This window comes from Stegostoma tigrinum, chromosome 13, assembly GCF_030684315.1.
Source record: "Stegostoma tigrinum isolate sSteTig4 chromosome 13, sSteTig4.hap1, whole genome shotgun sequence".
Classification (NCBI taxonomy): Eukaryota; Metazoa; Chordata; class Chondrichthyes; order Orectolobiformes; family Stegostomatidae; genus Stegostoma; species Stegostoma tigrinum.
Genome location: NC_081366.1, coordinates 73,323,459 through 73,341,618, shown reverse-complemented (window position 1 = coordinate 73,341,618; position 18,160 = coordinate 73,323,459). Strand labels below are relative to the sequence as shown.

The 18,160-nt window shown below is 43.5% G+C and overlaps 1 protein-coding gene across 1 annotated transcript in view; it reads left to right on the top strand.

Annotated features, from left to right (window-relative positions):
• Positions 1-18,160, top strand: part of LOC125458353 (janus kinase and microtubule-interacting protein 2-like) — a 252,037-nt gene that overhangs the window by 123,938 nt on the left and 109,939 nt on the right. The window contains 3 exon segments of the mRNA XM_059650780.1: positions 7,127-7,310; positions 8,669-8,927; positions 15,889-16,386. Of these exon segments, the coding sequence (XP_059506763.1) occupies positions 8,799-8,927; positions 15,889-16,386 (627 nt within the window). The 5' untranslated portion in view covers positions 7,127-7,310; positions 8,669-8,798.

Here is an 18,160-nt window from a genome sequence, read left to right as displayed (position 1 = left end):
TAAACCCCAAAGAGTCTTGGGAAAATTTAACCCTAAAAGGAAAAAAGGGTGAGAGATGCCTGACTTTGCTTTTGGGTGGGTCTTGGAAGAGGTTGGGTGCATTGTGTTACAGAAGAGATGTTGCCAAGATTGAAAACCTCTTCAAAGTAACTGTTTATACGTACTCTAATAAGTATTGATGCTAACTTTGTCCAAGGTCTAAATGGCCACTTCTTTTGTCAGAGGTTGTCCATTGTCATATGATTTATGCATCATGACCGAGTTAGCTTCCAAAGAGATATTGCAGACATTATGGGCTGAAGGGCCTCTTTCTGTCCTTTAACACTTCTGTCACCTGATTCAAGCTTTAAACCTTTACTCTCCAATGATAAAAGTTGGACAAAATTAAGTTTAATTGGATGGAGACAGTGCATTGCCTTCTACGGCTTCAATATAAAAATCATCTCACCCAGCATTAAGCCATTGTGTATGCGTTCTCTCAAACTCTATTTGAAAGCAGTGAGGAGTTTGATACAGCTGACAAAAATACTATCAGGGTTGATTATCAGCACAAATTCTTTCTGAGTGGTAAGCCCCAGTCGAAGATGATCAAAAACATTTTTGCAAATTGTTATTCGGTCGACTTCCTTCAGGTTTTTAGAGAGGTCAGCTTGTCCGCTGTGAAATGAGGCATATCTTAAATCAGTCATTATGCCTTAAATTTATAGGTTTATTGTCATCTCAATGTCAGTGGTTGGGCATGATTTATACTGTGAATATTGAACAACCTCTGAGTACTGATTGCTTTCTGGCGGAAAGCACAGTAGTAACAAAGCTGTTGTGAAAGAACAAAGCTGTTGTGAAAGCACAGAGCTGTCAGGTTGCTGACTGTGTATTAAGATGATGCGGTGTAAATGCTCAGAAATACATGTTGAACCTTGAACTTTACAGGGGTTCTTGTCTCTGTTGAATAATTCCGGCTTCAAATCCAGGCCCAATTACAACGAGCTATCGGAGTGGAGAAACTCCCGTGAGTTCTGGAGTTTTGCACTTGTCATGATTAAATCCAGTTTGTTCAAATTCATGACAATGTATATTTTGCAGCTTAAGGATATTATTCCTGGGGTTTTAGCAGAATGATGCTTGTTGAAATGGATCTGATGTGGTTATTTTGAACACTGCATTAATCTAATGATGTTGCATGGGCCTGGATGGGGGAAAGCGAGAGAATAGCTTAGGTCTTGTGGCATGAAGACCTATACTCTATGTCTGTTGATAGTCTTATAACATAGGGCTGAAACTTGCAGTTTGAGTTAAGTATCAGTTGTGTGCCTCCTTTCTTTGGAGTGTTTTTTATGTGTAAGGCCTAATGAGATACAGCACCCAGTCTTAGGTAATTAATGAGGTGAATTTGCTATCTGCCTCTCCATATGGCATTCCCTACCTCCATTCTAGCCCTATGATACAACATGCTATTCCTGGAAGAACACGTCATTCAGTGGATGCCCATTGAAAGGTTGGCACTCCTGGCACTCGGGTCATTTTTAAAATGCCACCATGTGCCCAGATAAGTGCTGGCATTCCAAAGCTGCCCTGCTGAGTGATAGATATTCCATCAGAAGCTGCCAGGGAAGGAGTACGTAGTCCTACTATTCTCTGGCTAGGTGCAGGAGATGCTGACAAATGGGAAGTTGCCAAGGTGGAACACCCCTTCCCAGAGGATTGGCACAGGATTCCACAGTGCCAGGTTTTGGTTGTCTGGCCTGGGGTTGCTGCTTAGGTCACTTTGATTTCTGTGGTGTGGAGGAATGACCACAATTACTGCAAAAAGCTCAATGACCTACCGTGCTCTGGGCGGCGCGATGGCTCAGTGGGTAGCACTGCTGTCTCGCAGCACCAGGGACCTGGGTTCAGTTTCACCCTCGGGTAGCTGTCTGTGTGGAGTTTGCACATTCTCCCCATTTCTGTGTGATTTTTCTCCAGGGGCTCCGGTTTCCGCCCACAGTCCAAAGATGTGCAGGCTAGGTAGACTAGCCGTGGGAAATGTAGGGAGTGGGTCCAGGTGGGGTGCTGTTCCAATGGTCGCCATGGACACAATGGCTGAATGGCCAATGGGCTGAAGAACCTGCTTCCACACTGTAGGGATTCCATGATTCTCTACTCCACCAGGTCAAGTGCCTCTTTCACTGTTTCTCTGTTACTGCACCCACTTCCCACCAAGGCTGATGGTCCACTACTCGCAGTATTGTCTTTGCTCACTGCTTTCCCCAAGCTTCCATACCACTAGCCCTGCATGGACTCGTCCCCACCTACTCACTTGCCCATAATACCTCGCCTCCTGTTGACCATTTGCACTGGCTCAAAAAGCACAAAAACCCACTTTGGTCTCGCACAACTCCTCCCTTTCCCTCATTTTGGAGAAACAAATAACAGCCCACCACAGGGCAGAAAGCCTCTATCTGCCTTGAATGCACCCGAGGACTTGGCTGCCTCAGCAATGACTGCCACAGATGAAACACTCTCTTGTTGAAGAAATGCCTCCTCTGCTCAGTTTTAGAAGTTTTTTTTTCTACACTCTGAGGCTGTGCCCTCAGGTCTTAGTCTCTCCTAACAATGGGAACAATTTCTCCAAGCCCACTCGACCCAGGCCTCTCACCAGGGTGGCACGGTGGCTCAGTGGTTAGCACTGCTGCCTCACGGCACCAGGGACCTGGGTTCGATTCCAGCCTCAGGTGACTGTCTGTGTGAAGCTTGCACGTTCTCCCCATGTCAGCGTGGGTTTCCTCCAGGTGCTCCGGTTTCCTCCCGCAGTCCAAAGATGTGCCGGCTAGGTGGATTGGCCGTGCTAAATTGCCAATAGTGTTCAGACAGGTGTAGATTAGGTCGGTTATAGGGGGATGGGTCTGGGTGGGATGCTCTGAGGTTCGGTCTGGACTTGTTGGGCCGAAGGGCCTGTTTTCACACTGGAGGGATTCTATGATTCGATGAGTATTCTGTCAGTATTAACCAGATTCCCCCTCAGCCATCTCAATTCCATTGACCACTGTCCTCAACCACTCCTTGTATGGCCATCCCTTCATTGCCAGCATCATTCTTGTGAGCATCTTCTGAACCCCTCTAAGCCCAACACATTCTTCCTTAGCTATTGGGCCTAAAACTACACATAATATTCCAAAAGCAAAATAAAAAAAACAAAAGAACTGTGGATGCTGTAAATCAGGCTCTGAGGAAGGGTCATTGGACCTGAAACGTTAACTGCTTTTTCCTTCACAGATGCTGCTAGACCTGCTGAGCTTTTCTAGCAACTTTGTTTTTGTTTATGTTCCAAAAGCAGTCTGACTAGAGGCTTATAGAGCCTCAGCAGTTCAACATTGCTGTTGTGTTCAAGGCCTCTTGAAATGAATATGCATTGCATATGCCAACTGAACCTACATGTTCACCTTTAGAGAATCTCCAGTCCTTTTGTGCTTCAGATGTTCAAAGCCTTTTCTTGTTTAGAAAATATTCTGCACTTCTTCTCTTCTTCCTCCCAAAGTGCATAATCTCATACTTTCCCACATTGTGTTCCATCTGCTATTTCTTTGCACACTCTCCTCGCCTGCCCAAGTCCTTCTGCAGCCTCCCCGCTTCCTCAACATTATCTGCCCCTCCAGCCATCTTTGTGTCATCTGCAAAGTTAGCAACAATCGATTAGGTCCATTGTCCACATCGATGAGCGGATGCAAATCCCAGTGTTGTAGTATTAGGAAATGCTACTCGACAAATAATCAATTGTTTTTCTAACAGCACAAGTTCTTAAGGAATTGAAACAGAAATAGGCCATTTAGCCCATGAAATCTGCTCCATTATTCAATGAGATCATGGCTGATCTGATAATTTTCAACTTCACTCTCTTGCCTTTTCTCCATAAACCTTACCGCCTATTGATTAAAATTCTTCCTAGTTCAGCCCTGAATGCGTGTAATGAAACAACCTCAACAGTCTGGAAAGGAATTCCACAGATTCATTAGTCTCTGTGAGAAGAAATTCCTCCTTGCCTCTTTCTTAACTCTTATTTTGACGTTATACCTTCTGGGCCTGGCCAGTCCAACAAGGGAACACATCCTTTTTTGCATTTACCCTGTAAAGTACCCTAAGAATCACATATGACAGAATAAAGTCAACTTGGTCACACAATAGAGAGGCTTACTGAGATGCTGGACAATGTTTGAGTATAAAGACAAAAATAAAACCAATGAAATCCCATCCATCTCTTAAACTCTTCAATTCATCTATTTGTTTATTTTCTGTGTCATATTGTCCACACATGGACAGTTTTGTTACTCCACTGGGTTATTTTAGTTGTGTTTTCATGGAATATTGACTCATTTGGTCAATCTGTTTATATATTGCCACTAAAGTATCACATCTCACAGACGTACTGTGAGGAAACTGTGTTTGCGTACTTAGCAGTGGGGAGATTTTATGAAGCCCAAAAGACACTGTCTCTCTGTGTTCACCCATTCTCAATCCATACTAACCTAAGTTCCTATCTTGTGCAATAACATTTTACATTGTACCTTGGTGCATGCCTTCTGGGAATCCAAAAACACAACATCTACCAGTTTCTCTTTATTAATTCTGCTTGTTATATTCTCAAATAACTATTAGCAAATTCACAAAACACAACTCTCGTTTCACACGTTTACCCTGTGTTAAGCTTTTCCAATTGTTCTACTATTTCTTCCTTAAGAATGGACTGAAGCATTTTTCCCAATGGGAGACGTTGGGTTAGCTGGTTCCTGCTTTCTGTCTCCATCCCTTCTTGAACTGGATTGAAGTTTCCAATCTACAGGAATCCTCTCAGAGCCCAGATTGTTCTGGAATATATTGCCCCATGCCCGAAGTGTCTCTGAAGCCACATCCTTTAAAACCATTGGATACAGGCCATCAGGTCGTGGTTACTTATCTAGCTTTCACCCCATCAGTTTATCAGGTACCATGCTCCTTGTGAAAGAGACTGGTCCAAGATTTTTCCTCCATTGGCCCCTTATCTGTTATCTATGATGTCCTCCATCATGAAGAATGCTACTAAATATTGGGTTAAATTATCTACCATTTCCCTGTTATGCGTTCCCCAGTTACATCTTCCAGCAGTCTCTCACGTAATTTAGCTACTCTCTCTTCATGTATTCACAGAAGCTTGTGTGAAGTTTACATTTTAGAGTTTTCTTTCACAATTGAGATTTACATCATGACAGGTGGTTGGAAGTTCATGGAAGTTCACTACAGATGGAATGGAGGTGTTCTACTGTCACCCAGCCTGCAGCTGCTCTACTCTGTATAAAGGAGACCACATTGTGAACTGCAAATGCAGTCTATTAGAATTGAAAAGATATACAACCATAACTGAATCAATATGGCAACTGCATTCATATGGATTCTGAGTGCCAATTGATAAGCATTTTTACCACGATTTTATACTGATTGGCTTTCCCCCAACTTCATTATGCTTCAGGGTCGTAGTAAAGAAGGTGAAACATTTCATTTCACTTCGATTCAAATGAAAGAGCTATGTCCAAGACCCCGCTGAATTTACTGCTGCCCAATTTCTTCCTTTTCTTTATACCCAACTGGATACCCCTTTGAACCTATTCTGACACCTAAGCCAACTCCCTGCCAAACCTGACCCACCCACCATCTCCCCCTCTCCCACTCCCTGTACAACCAGCTGCAGACCCGATACCCATCTGCCCTGCAGCCCCGCCATTGGACCACATTTTTCTCATCATCCCTGACCCGGTCTACCACTGCACCACTTTCCCTCCCACATTGCAAACTGACACAATCTCCTCTACTCATCTAGTGCCCTACATACCTGGCATCCTACCCTATGTCCCCTCGTGCTAGCCATCACCATCCAAGGAAAAAGGCTTTCACTGTCCACCCTATCTAATCCTCTGATCATCTTACACAGGGTACTTGATTCTTAATTATCAACCTTAACTTGATTCCCCATGTATTTCACGGCAGAATGTCTGAAATACAGCAAGTTTTTAAAAGTAGTAGGGAAATATCAATGCAAACAGACTGCGGATAATGAAAATTGTCTAGAGAAACTCTAGAATTGCAGCTCAAAGTATCTTTCCAATTGATAGCTGATTTCTACATTAATAACAAACACTCCTTGCTGCAAAAATATCGCTATCTTTTCAGAAAGATTTTGGCCGACAATGCACCAATGCTAGCCTGTCTAGAGAATGGTCTGGGTTTGTGGGCCAGGCATTAAGCCCCATTACTTAGACCACACACTCTATGATTTGTAGAAGTTGAATCACTGAGTTTGAGTTTTATCTCCTTTAATGGGCTCCAGCCAAGTACCAGTGGAGTTGACATTGCAGCTCATTAGATAGAAACAAATCTCAGGGTTTGTAAAAGGAAGGACTGTGGAAATGAGGATTGTGGCCATTGGAGGCTGGTGGATCATAGATCTAAGACGAGGACAAGGCTGGTGTATGACAGGATGCTGCCAGTCTGAATTCCTGTTTTCTGTGCTGAATTTCTGCAGCTGCTGACTCAGAGTATTAAAATAAACCTAGTCCCACAATTTAGGGTTCCAGTAAATGGGTGAGATAGGTTGCAATTGACGAAGGAAGGCTTCTGCATCCCTCATCCCCCAACCCATTTGAGACACCTGAATTACTGGACAGGTTGGCATAGTGGATAGCACTGCTGCTTCATGGTGCCAGGGACCTGGGTTCATCTCCAGCCTTGGATGACTATGTGCCATCTGTATGCTCTCCCTGTGTCTGTGTGGGTTTCTGCTGGGTGCATGAGTTTCCTCCCACTGTCCAAAAATGAGGGCTAGGTGGATTGTCTAAGTTAAATTGTCCTGAAGTGTGCAGGGATGTGTAGGCTAGGTGGATTAGCCATGCGAAATGTGGCAATATGGGGATGCTGTTTGGAGGGTCGGTACCGACTTGATGGGCCGAGTTGTCTCTTTCCACACTATGATGTGCTTAAGTGCTGCTTAGGAGTACTGTTCATATCTATCTTCCAGCACTTTGCTGATAACCGCGAGTAGACTGTTGGGGCAGTAACTAGCTGGGTTCGAAATTTGACTGAGTTATAAAAATATTTTCTGATTCTCTTTTCTTCCTTTCTCCAGGTGCTGGCTCACGGTGGGAATTGTGTTTTCCCTTGGGATTCGCGAGCTCTACAATTTATCATCGAAAGGCCATTCTTCATGTCTGATCATACTGTTGGCAATATTAATTGCACAAAGGCTTAAATTGTTGTTACCAATTTGTCCTCAATTGTCTTAAACAGAGATGTTAATTAATTCCTTTCAGGTAATAACAATGTTAATATCTTTGTCAAGAATTTAGTGCAAGTGCATGAAATGTTCATGTGAAAATGTTTCCGGCAGTGGTAAATAGAAACTGAAAGAACTGAAGGCACTGTAAATCAGAAACCAAAACAGAAATTGATGGAAAAGCTCAGCAGGTCTGGCAGCATCTGTGGAGAGTAGTCAGATGTAATGTTTCAGGTTTGGCGACCCTTCCTCAGAACTGAATTAACTCCAACTTCTCTCCATCGATGGTGCCAGCCCTGCTGACTATCTTGACCTGCAACGTCAGCCTTCCTGCTCCTCTGATGCTGCTTTGGCCTGCTGTGTTCATCCTGCTCTACACCTTGTTATCTGCTGAATAACTGTTTTTGTTTCTGACTATCAGGCTGTTTGACAGTAAGAGTGTTATCACACATATACACAAGAGCTCATTGCATCATATTTAAGATTGCACAATCTGGCCAATGTGTCGTTTCTTTAGTCTATGTTCTCAAGGTCAATTGTATAGAAACAAAGTCTTGCATTACAGGTGCATGTCGTAACCACTAGATGACACAAAGCATTTTACAACACATGAAGAGACTGTGGCAGTAGTTGGAACAATTAGGGTTAGTGATCTCCTTCTAGACTGGACCATCTGGTTTCTGTATAGTTCAGTTCTGCAATGCCTTGATCAGTTGAACCAATCTGATTATCAATCTCAGCATTTAACTGCATGCTTTCATTTATTGACTTACTGCTCATTATTCACTGCCTGTGGCTTTGAAGATTGTTTTTTCTTTTCAGAATTGATCACTGTTGGCTCTTGGAGACCCATCGTACCAAAACAATGAGTGGATTGAGCTCCACTCAAAGGTCAAAGCTCCTTATTCTTCCATTACATGGAAAAGTAATGTCGGATAAAATCCGAAAGAACTACAGATGCTGTAAATCAGAAACAAAACCAGAAATTTCAGGACAAGCTGAGCAACGAGAGAGAGAAAGCAGAGTTAGTGTCTTCGATCCGGTGATACTTCCTCAGAACAGGAAGGGCCATTGGACTCAAAATGTTAACTCTGATTTCTCTCTACAGACACTGCCAGACCAGCTTAGCTTTTCCAGCAATTTCTGTTTTTGGTTGCAAAAGTAACATTGGAAGCCTTTTGCAAAAAGGGAGTGTATCTGTGTAAATATTAGAATCGTTCTAAGAAGTGCTGGTGGAAGTTTAAAAATTCTTTATCCCCCACACATTTGACTGGATGAAACTGAATTAAAGTTGTCATCATCTTGGTAATGATGTTATTGTCATTGCGTGCGAATAAGTGATGAGCCTTCTGTTAGTATCATGACTGAATCTTTTCCTCTGTGTCTTTGTTGCAGGGCTTACATAGCAGAACTGGTGGCAGGAGGGAGCTGAGGAATGTGATACAGAATGCGCCAGTGGATTCGCACTGAAAAGAAAATGGCTGTTCATTCTTGATTGAAAAAGAATTGCGGGGAAGAGCTGAAGATGTCCAAGAAAGGGCGTGGGAAGGCTGACAAGCCTGAAGCCCTTATAGCTGCCTTACAAGCTGCTAATGAAGATCTTAGGACTAAACTGACCGATATACAAATAGAACTTCACCAGGAGAAATGTAAAGTGAGTGATAGCTCTCTTATTTGATTAAAAACAGCCAAAGGAAACAAAGAGCAACTTGGGAGGGCTTTCTCAAATGATACATGTTTGTGTAAACTACCCAGAACTGATCAATAAGTATCTCAAACAACCTTGGAGGATTCTAGACCGAGATCGCAATTGTTGTCACCACTCTGCTTACTTTAATAGAGGTTTCTAATCAGTTTACCCAACAGAATTATCATTAGCCTTTTATCTTGTAATCTTTTTATCCACAGAAGGTGCACAAGCTGCTGGGGAGGTTGGACTTTGAAATTGAATATAGTGAAGTAAAATCCTACATTTATGTGGCAAACTTTGTTTCCAATGTTTCAACTACATACATAGGGAGGCAGTAACATAGTGATAATGTCCCTGGACGAGTAGTCTAGAGGTTTCGGCTAATGTTCTGGTAACATCAGCTCAAAGCTCACCTTGACAGATTTTGAAATTTCAATTTGATTATTCAGTCTTGAATTTAACATTAGTCTAAGAGTGACAATGAAATCAATTTTCTAAAAAAAACACATCTAACCCTAACCTCATCCCACCTCCTTGACCTGTCCGTCTTCCCTGGACTGACCTATCCCCTCCCTACCTCCCCACCTATACTCTCCTCTCCACCTATCTTCTTTTCTCTCCATCTTTGGTCCGCCTCCCCCCTCTCTCCCTATTTATTCCAGAATACTCTCCCCATCCCCCTCTCTGATGAAGGGTCCAGGCCCGAAACATCAGCTTTTGTGCTCCTGAGATGCTGCTTGCCCTGCTGTGTTCATCCAGCTTCACACTTTATTATCTACACCTAGTTACTGATTGTCTTTTGGAAATCTACTATCCTTGCCCGGTGTGGCCTACGTGTGATTCCTGCTGGTTGACTCTGAAATGACCCAGCAGACCAATATTAGCAGTTGTAATGACTTCATACAAAATGTAAGGAAAGGAATGACACCAGGCCATCACCCCACATCAACTTTGAAATGAGAAATAATAATGGCAACCCAGCCCTGCCAAGTTCACACACTTCTCCTTACTCGCATCTAGAGCTGACTTATATTACGATAATGTTTTGAGGAAGGGTCATTGGGCCTGAAAAATTAACTCTGTTTTCTCCTTCACAGATGCTGCCAGAGCTGCTGAGCATTTCGAGCAACTTTGCTTTTGTTACTATAAAGTTTTTGGTTTGGGATTCTATTATGCACCATGAAGCGTCATGGCTTCAGGTCAAACATGAGGCAGGGAGGCCTGTTGCTGATGACCTACAAAGCTTGATTCACTAGAGGAATCGTACTACTTCATGTTGTCACACTCATGCTTTTTTACAAAGGTTTACCCTGGATGGGAGGGTGTGGATGTGGGGCATTTTTAAATCAGTCACTGGAAGTGGGCATTGCTGGAGATGGTGATGGTGAGCTGTTTGGCACCATTGTGGTCCTTGGTGTTAATGGTACATCCACAGTGCTGTTATGAAGAGAGTTACAGAATTTTGACCCGACAACAAAGAGGGAATGGTGATATAATCCCATGGGAGGATGGTGTGTGAGTTTGCAAGTGGTGCTCCCACACATCTGTACCATGGACTGTCGGGGAGGTAAATGTTGTGGGTTTAGCCAGTGCTGCCAAAGGAGTGGTGGTCAGTGGTTCATTTGGATGTGGATCTCATTGCTCCAAATGTGCATCATTGGTATATGGGCTGAATGTTGGAAGTGGTGAATGGGATGGCAACCAGGCAAACTGCTTGTTTTTGGTGGTGCCAAGCTTCCTGAGTAGTGTTGATGTTGCAGTCATCCAGGCAAGTGGAGAACATTCCAACGCACTCCTGACTTGTGCCTTGTAGATGTTGGGGAGCTATGTTACCTCTGAAATTCTAGTTTTTGACTTGCATCTGTAGCCATGCTGTTTGTATACAAATGGCTCAGATTCTGGTCACTGTAAAACCCAGAATGTTGGGATAGTGGTAGAATCAACTGTGCAATGCAATTTATTGTCAAAGAGAAATGGCTAGTTTCTCTATTATTGGATATGGTCATTGTTTGACAGTTGTGTTATGCGAATGTCTCTTGCCATTTATTAGCCCAAGTGTGGCTATTGTTTAAGGGTTGCTGCATATGGACACCAGTTGCTTTAGTATCTGAAGAGCCACGAAAAGGACTGACGATTTGTGAAAACTTCCCAATTCTGAATTTGAGATGCAGGGATAGTCATTGAAGCAGCTGAAGATATCCTAGGACAGTACTCTGAGGAACACCTGCAGCGATGTCCTGGAACTGTAATGATGGACCTCTAACAATCATAACCATCTTTTTTTTGCCAGGTGTGACTCTGACAAGGGAAGAGCTCACGCTCTGATTCTCATTGATTCTAGTTTTGCTCGGGATATTTGATGCTACTCATGGTCAAATGCAGCCTTGATGTCAAGGGCTGTCACTCTCACCCCACCTCTGGAATTCAGCCCATTTGTCCATGTTTGAACCAAGGTTGTAATGAGATCAGGAGCTAAGTGGCCCTGGGTAGAATCCAAACTGATTGTCAATTAATAAGTTATTATTGAAAATGCCATTTGATTCTAATGTGGCCAACCCCTTCCACTACTTTGCTCTTCATAGACGGCTGTAACTGGCTTGGTTGGATTGATACTCCTTTTTGTGCACAGGACATACCTGCAAAAGTATTCCCATTGTTGGGTGGATGCCAGTGTTGTGGCTATTGAAGGAACCAACAACAGGGAAAAAAAATCTACTTGACCTCATTCTTAAAAACCTGCTTCTTACTGACCCATCAACTCGTGACTTAATTGGCAGAAGTGACCATCCCTTTGGAAAGGAAGTCATGCCTTTACATCGAGGAAGCCTTCATGACTGCACCACCCCAAGCCCACACAAACCACGCCCCCCCACCCCTCAAAGGGTGTGCTGTGTGGTACTACCATGGTGCTAAATTGGATTGATTGAAAACAAGTCTTTTCATTCAAAACTGGGCATCCCTGAGGCACTGACCACAGGCTGCCTGAAGCAACACAGATGTATTAAGCCACACCCTGAAACCTCGTATCCGAGCACATCCCTCATTTTAGCATTGCCATTAAATTCAGGTACCAACCCTGTTTCAGTGAAGCGGGTAGGAGGGGATACCAGGAGCAGTGACAGGTACATCTACAAGTGAGGTATCGACCTGGAGAAGCTACAACACAAGATCATCCACAGACCAAGCAGTGAAAGAACACATGAGTGTAAGAATTGGAACGGCATAATGTGACTAGACATTGGTGAGGCCGCTTTTGGATTACATGTACAGTCCTGGTTGCCCTGCTATAGGAAGGATATTATTAAACTGGAAAATGTGCAGAAAAGATTTACAAGGATGTTACCAGGAATGGATGATTTGAGTTATAGGAAAAGGCTGGATAGGCTTTCCCAGCTGCTGCACACTCTCTCTGAATTGGCTTTTAATGTTCTTTCCTCCTGGATTGGAGAACTGCATGTGAGATAAATCTGCTTTCTGAATTTGCCTTTTTGCCTTGGGTGTGTTTATGGAATGTTATTATGTTGGAACAGTTAAAAAGTAATAGTTATCATATCTATCTATTATTCTGTTAATTTTTCCAGCAAAGCTAAGTTATTCCAAGTTCTTCTTTCTTTTGTTGTGTTTCATCTGTAGTGTTTGCATGAATTGTGTTTGCTTAATGTAGTTTGGCCAATCGAATTGCATCTGGAACACAGTGCCTAATATTTACTTTTAAAATAAGGAAATGTTAGGGTCTGGGCTAACTTCTTAATATATGTTGAGGGGGTCTGGTCTGGTGCGTAACAAGCAGGTGAAAGTGGAGTTGTAGTGAGCTATATAGACCAGGAACATTCAATGTTTGATCTCATGGACAAGGCTGAGTGTGCTGATCTCAACAAGATAATCCACAGAGTTTTACAGGAATAATTCTGATAGTCTTCTCGTGGAATTCATACATGGACTCTTACTCTCCTTAATATTTATAATCTAGACCTTGGTATAAAAGACATTGCTTCAAGGTATGAGAACAATGAGAAGGAGAATGCTAAACTTCAAAAAGATGTAGACTGGTTGTTGGGCTGGGCAGAAAAGTCTACATTTGTGAGAAAGAATGGGGAGAAACTAAAACAAAATATGTAATTCTAAAGAGGTTGCAGGATTTTCGATTATATGTGTGCGCATCATTGAAAGTGACAGGGCAGCTTAAGGAAATTGCTTCCAATAAACAAATAAGAGATGCTTTGGCCATTTAAAATTGGGGGACTGTTGTCAAAATGGAAGAAGTTACAATAAAGCTGTATAAAATACAAATTTGCCCTCAAGGATTGGAGCAGCATGGTGGCTCAGTAATTAGCACTGCTGCCTCATAGCACCTGAGTTCAATTTCACCCTTGGGTGACTGTCTGTGTGGAATTTGCACAGTCTCCCCGTGTCTGTGTGTGTATGTCCTCTGGGTGCTCCAGTTACCTCCCACAGTCGAAAGATGTGCAGGTTACATGGACCGGCCATGCTAAGTTGCCAATATTATCCGGGGATGTGCAGGCTAGATGAATTAGCCATGGGGAGTGCAGAGTTACAGGGATAGAGGAGGGTCTTGGGTCTGGGGTTGGGGGGGATATTCTTCAGAGGAACAATGTGGCTTTGATAGGCCGAATGGCCTGCTCCCACACTCGGGATTCTATGGTTGTGTTCAATTCTTGGCACCACATTTTAGAAAGCACGTAAAAGCATTATCATGCAGAAATGATTCACAAGAATGGTCCCCAGAGAGGAGGAGCTTCAGTTTTGTAAGTGCATTAGAGAAGTTGAGGCTGTTCTCCTTGGAGAAGAGAAGGTAGAAGGTTGAAGGTTGATTTCATAGAGGTATCTGCAATTTGCAGTGTTATAAGGTGAAGGTGTTACTGTACATTTCTTGTATTTGCACTGTGCAGCACAGACACGTGAATTGAATGGGGCTCCTTCTGCGTTGTAACCATTTTATAAATTTATCCCTGGAATCATTGCATGCTAGATTTTCTGTTTTACGTCATCTTCGAACTTTCACCTGTTAATAAATAAACAAAAATAGAATCAAATTTAAAATTTACTATTGTGTCCAAGTTCCATTTGAACCATTTTGATATTGCTTTCATTAAGTTATACAATGCCAAAGAGGCCTTTCGGCCCATTAAGTGTGGACAACAAACAGAAACCTATCCCGAATCTAAACTAGTCCCTCTTTCCATCAGTTGGTTCATAGCCTTGAATGTTATGACGTCATAAAGATTAAGAGGTTTCCCATGTCAACAGCCCTCTTGGATAGTACATTCCAGATTCCTACCATCTTCTGCGTGAAAATACTTCCCGCAAATGCCCTCTCAATCTCTTAGAGTCATAGTGCTGTACAGCTTGGAAACAGATGCTTCGGTCCAACTCGTCCACGCTGACCAGAAATCCTAAGTTAATCTAGTCCCATTTGCTAACATTTGACCCATATCTGTCTAAACCCTTCCTATTCATATACCCATCCAGATACCTGTTAAATATTGTAATTGCACCAGCCTTCACCACTTCCTCTGGCAGCTCATTCCATAACCACACCACCGTCTCTGTGAAAAAATCGCCCTTAGGTCCCTTTTCAATCTTTCCCCTTTCACCTTAAACCTATGCCCTCTAGTTTAAGGCCTATCCTCCCCATGGAAAAGACCTTGGCTATTCACCTTATCCACGTCCCTCATGATTTTATAAACTTCTGCGAGGTCACCCCTCAGCCTCTGATGCTCCAGGGAAAATAGCCCCGGCCTACACAGCCTCTCCCTATAGCTCGAACCCTCCAACCCTGGCAACATCCTTGTAAACCTCTTGCCTTTCATCTTAAAATTATACCACCTTGTTATTGACCCTTCAACTAAGGGGAACCCCTGCTCTTTAGCGAACCCGTCAATGCCCCTCATAGCCTTATATACCTCAATCAAACCCTCCATCAGCCTTCTCTGTTCTAAAGATAACAAGCTTGTCTAAGATTTCTTCATAGCCGTCTTTTGTGCTTCTATGAAAAGTGAGGGTTCATTAATCATCAACTCAAATTTTCATCATAATTGAAAGTAAATCAAGATCCTGTCAATTTTCTTGCCAACTTCACTGAATCTCAGAACAATGATTCCTGTACTGACTCAATGATAAAATATTGTAATTTAATTGTTTGGCCAATTAGAAAGAGAACTTTAACGTGATTGCTCATATGGAAAATTAACATTTACTCATTACTTCTCACAACCAATGTTTGTCTCAAAGGACTTGATAAGTAATGAAGTATTTTTGATGCATAATCATAGAAAAAAACCCAGCTAGTTTGCTTTTTCAGGCAGTGATGTGGTAACAAGCAGACAATGTCTACAGTGTGAAAGCAGGCCATTCAACCCATTGAATCCACTCCAACCCTCTAAAGAGTATCTCACTCAGACCCACGCCCTATCCCTGCAACATTGCATTCCCCAAGGTTAATCGACCTAGCCTGCACATCCCTGGACACTATGGGGCAATTTAGCATGGCCAATCCACCCGACCTGTACGTCCTTGGACAACAGGAGGAAACTGGAGCATCTGAAGGAAATCCACACAGAAGCGGGGGTGAATGTGTGGAGTTTGCACAGTCACCTGATGGTGGAATTGAACACGGATCCCTGCTGCCGTGAGGCAAAACTGATGACCATTGAGCCAATAAATGTTGACCAAACCATGGGGGATAAGTGCCCTAATTTTCTCTGACATCTTTCAGTTGGGTGGCTTGTATCTGAAGCTAATGATTCACTTAGAACGTAGCATCTCTGCCAATACAGCACCCTGAGCCACGTTCTGGCAGATCATCCTTCAGTGCTTCTCAGCAACTTCATTCCCCGAGTACTGCTTTTGTTTTCTTGTTTGACGTTCTAATTTTTTTTTGTTTGCACGTCACTTTGTTTCCAAGGTTAGCAAACTTGAACGGGAAAAAGTGCAAGAGGTGAAACGCATACGAGAACAGGAGCAACACAAGCACACAGCAAGCATCACAGACTTAAAAAGCAAACTCCACGAGGATAAAATGAAAGAACTGCAGTCTGTCCGTGAGACGTTGATAAAGCAACATGACCAGGAGCTGTCTCGCACCATCAAAATCAAAGACCACGACATTCAGCGGCTGAGGTCACTTGTGAATGCGCTGCGAGATGGCAGCAGTGACAAAGTAAGAACAGCGTTGTTTAATGAGGCCCGGGATGAGGCCAGGAAAATGTTTGACTCCGAGCGCCTGAAACTGCTGCAGGAGCTAAGCGAACTGAAATCAGCCAAGAAACAGGTGGAAGAGTCACTGAACAATATGATCCAAGCAGATAAGATAAAGGCCGGAAACTTGAGGAGCGAACACCAGTCTCACCAAGAGGCCATTGCCAAGATCAAATGGGAATCTGAGAAGGAAATCCGAAGGCTGGTGAGCACTATTCTTTTCATTACTGTGATGATTCTCTATGTTCCTGTGTTATTTAATAGGTTTCTTACTTTTCAGGACTGGCGCGTTGTAATCGAGGAAAAGTTTCCATGAGTCTCAGATGGCTAAAAGTGGGAGGGGGGAGAAAAATCCCTGTCAATTTTTTTGTGATAGTTAAATTATTTTTGGATGTTAAATAAGTGCACAAATATGCAAGGACTGCAGGGGTATGGACTCGTTGTTGACAGCGGGAGTTGCTTTAATTTAGCGATCGTATGACTGCTGATGCTGGAGTCAGAGATAACACAATGTGGAGCTGAAGGGACATAGCGGGTCAGGCAGCATCAGAGGAGCAGGAACGTTGACATTTCTGGTCGGGACCCTTCTTCAGAAAATGAAAGGTCCCGATCCGAAACGTCGGCTTTCCAGTTCCTCTGATGCTGCCTGGCCTGTTGTGTTCCCCCAGCTCCTCACTGCTTTAATTTAGCATCTTGTTTGGCACCACATTGTGGCTGAAGGGTTTGTTCCTGTACTGTTCTATGTTCTATCGAATTTTTAGACAGCTGTTAAATGATTTGTGCAAAGCACCAGTTCTGTAAATTCATTCATTGACTAAATGTTTGTTCTGCAAGGAAGTTGAGTCAAAACTTGGTGATAATTCATCAGAATATATGAACAAGAGAAGGCCATTCAACCCATTCAGTCTGATCTGCCAACAAAAACAATCATAGCTGATCAAACACCTGATGTCTGTTGCCAACCTATCCCCATAGCTCTTTACAACATTGGTCATTGTAAATCTATCGATTTCTGCTTCAGACATATTCCAAGACCACATTCTACAGCCCTCAGTGAAGGAGAATTTCAAAGGTTCACAACTATCTGTGCGAAAGAAAAATAAGTCATCATGGTTCTGAGTAGTAGCTCCCTTATTTTCAAATCACCCTACCTCCGCCCAACCAGATTCAACATTCCCCAACTAGAGGAAACAGATTGCCTGTGTGTGCCCAACCTATCACTTTATCTATTTTAGTATCAGAGATAATGGGAACTGCAGATGCTGGAGATTCCAAGATAATAAAATGTGAGGCTGGATGAACACAGCAGGCCAAGCAGCATCTCAGGAGCACAAAAGCTGACGTTTCGGGCCTAGACCCTTCATCAGAGAGGGGGATGGGGGAGGGAGCTGGAATAAATAGGGAGAGAGGGGGAGGCGGACCGAAGATGGAGAGTAAAGAAGATAGGTGGAGAGGGTGTAGGTGGGGAGGTAGGGAGGGGATAGGTCAGTCCAGGGAAGACGGACAGGTCAAGGAGGTGGGATGAGGTTAGTAGGTAGCGGGGGGTGCGGCTTGGGGTGGGAGGAAGGGATGGGTGAGAGGAAGAACCGGTTAGGGAGGCAGAGACAGGTTGGACTGGTTTTGGGATGCAGTGGGTGGGGGGGAAGAGCTGGGCTGGTTGTGTGGTGCAGTGGGGGGAGGGGATGATTTGTTGCGAACTGAGCGGAGGTGTTCTGCAAAGCGGTCCCCAAGCCTACGCTCATTCTCTTGATGACATGTCCATCATGGGCCTCCTGCACTGCCACAATGATGCCACCCGAAGGTTGCAGGAACAGCAACTCATATTCCGCCTGGGAACCCTGCAGCCATATGGTATCAATGTGGACTTCACCAGTTTCAAAATCTCCCCTTCCCCTACTGCATCCCTAAACCAGCCCAGTTCATCCCCTCCCCCCACTGCACCACACAACCAGCTCAGCTCTTCCCCCCCACCCACTGCA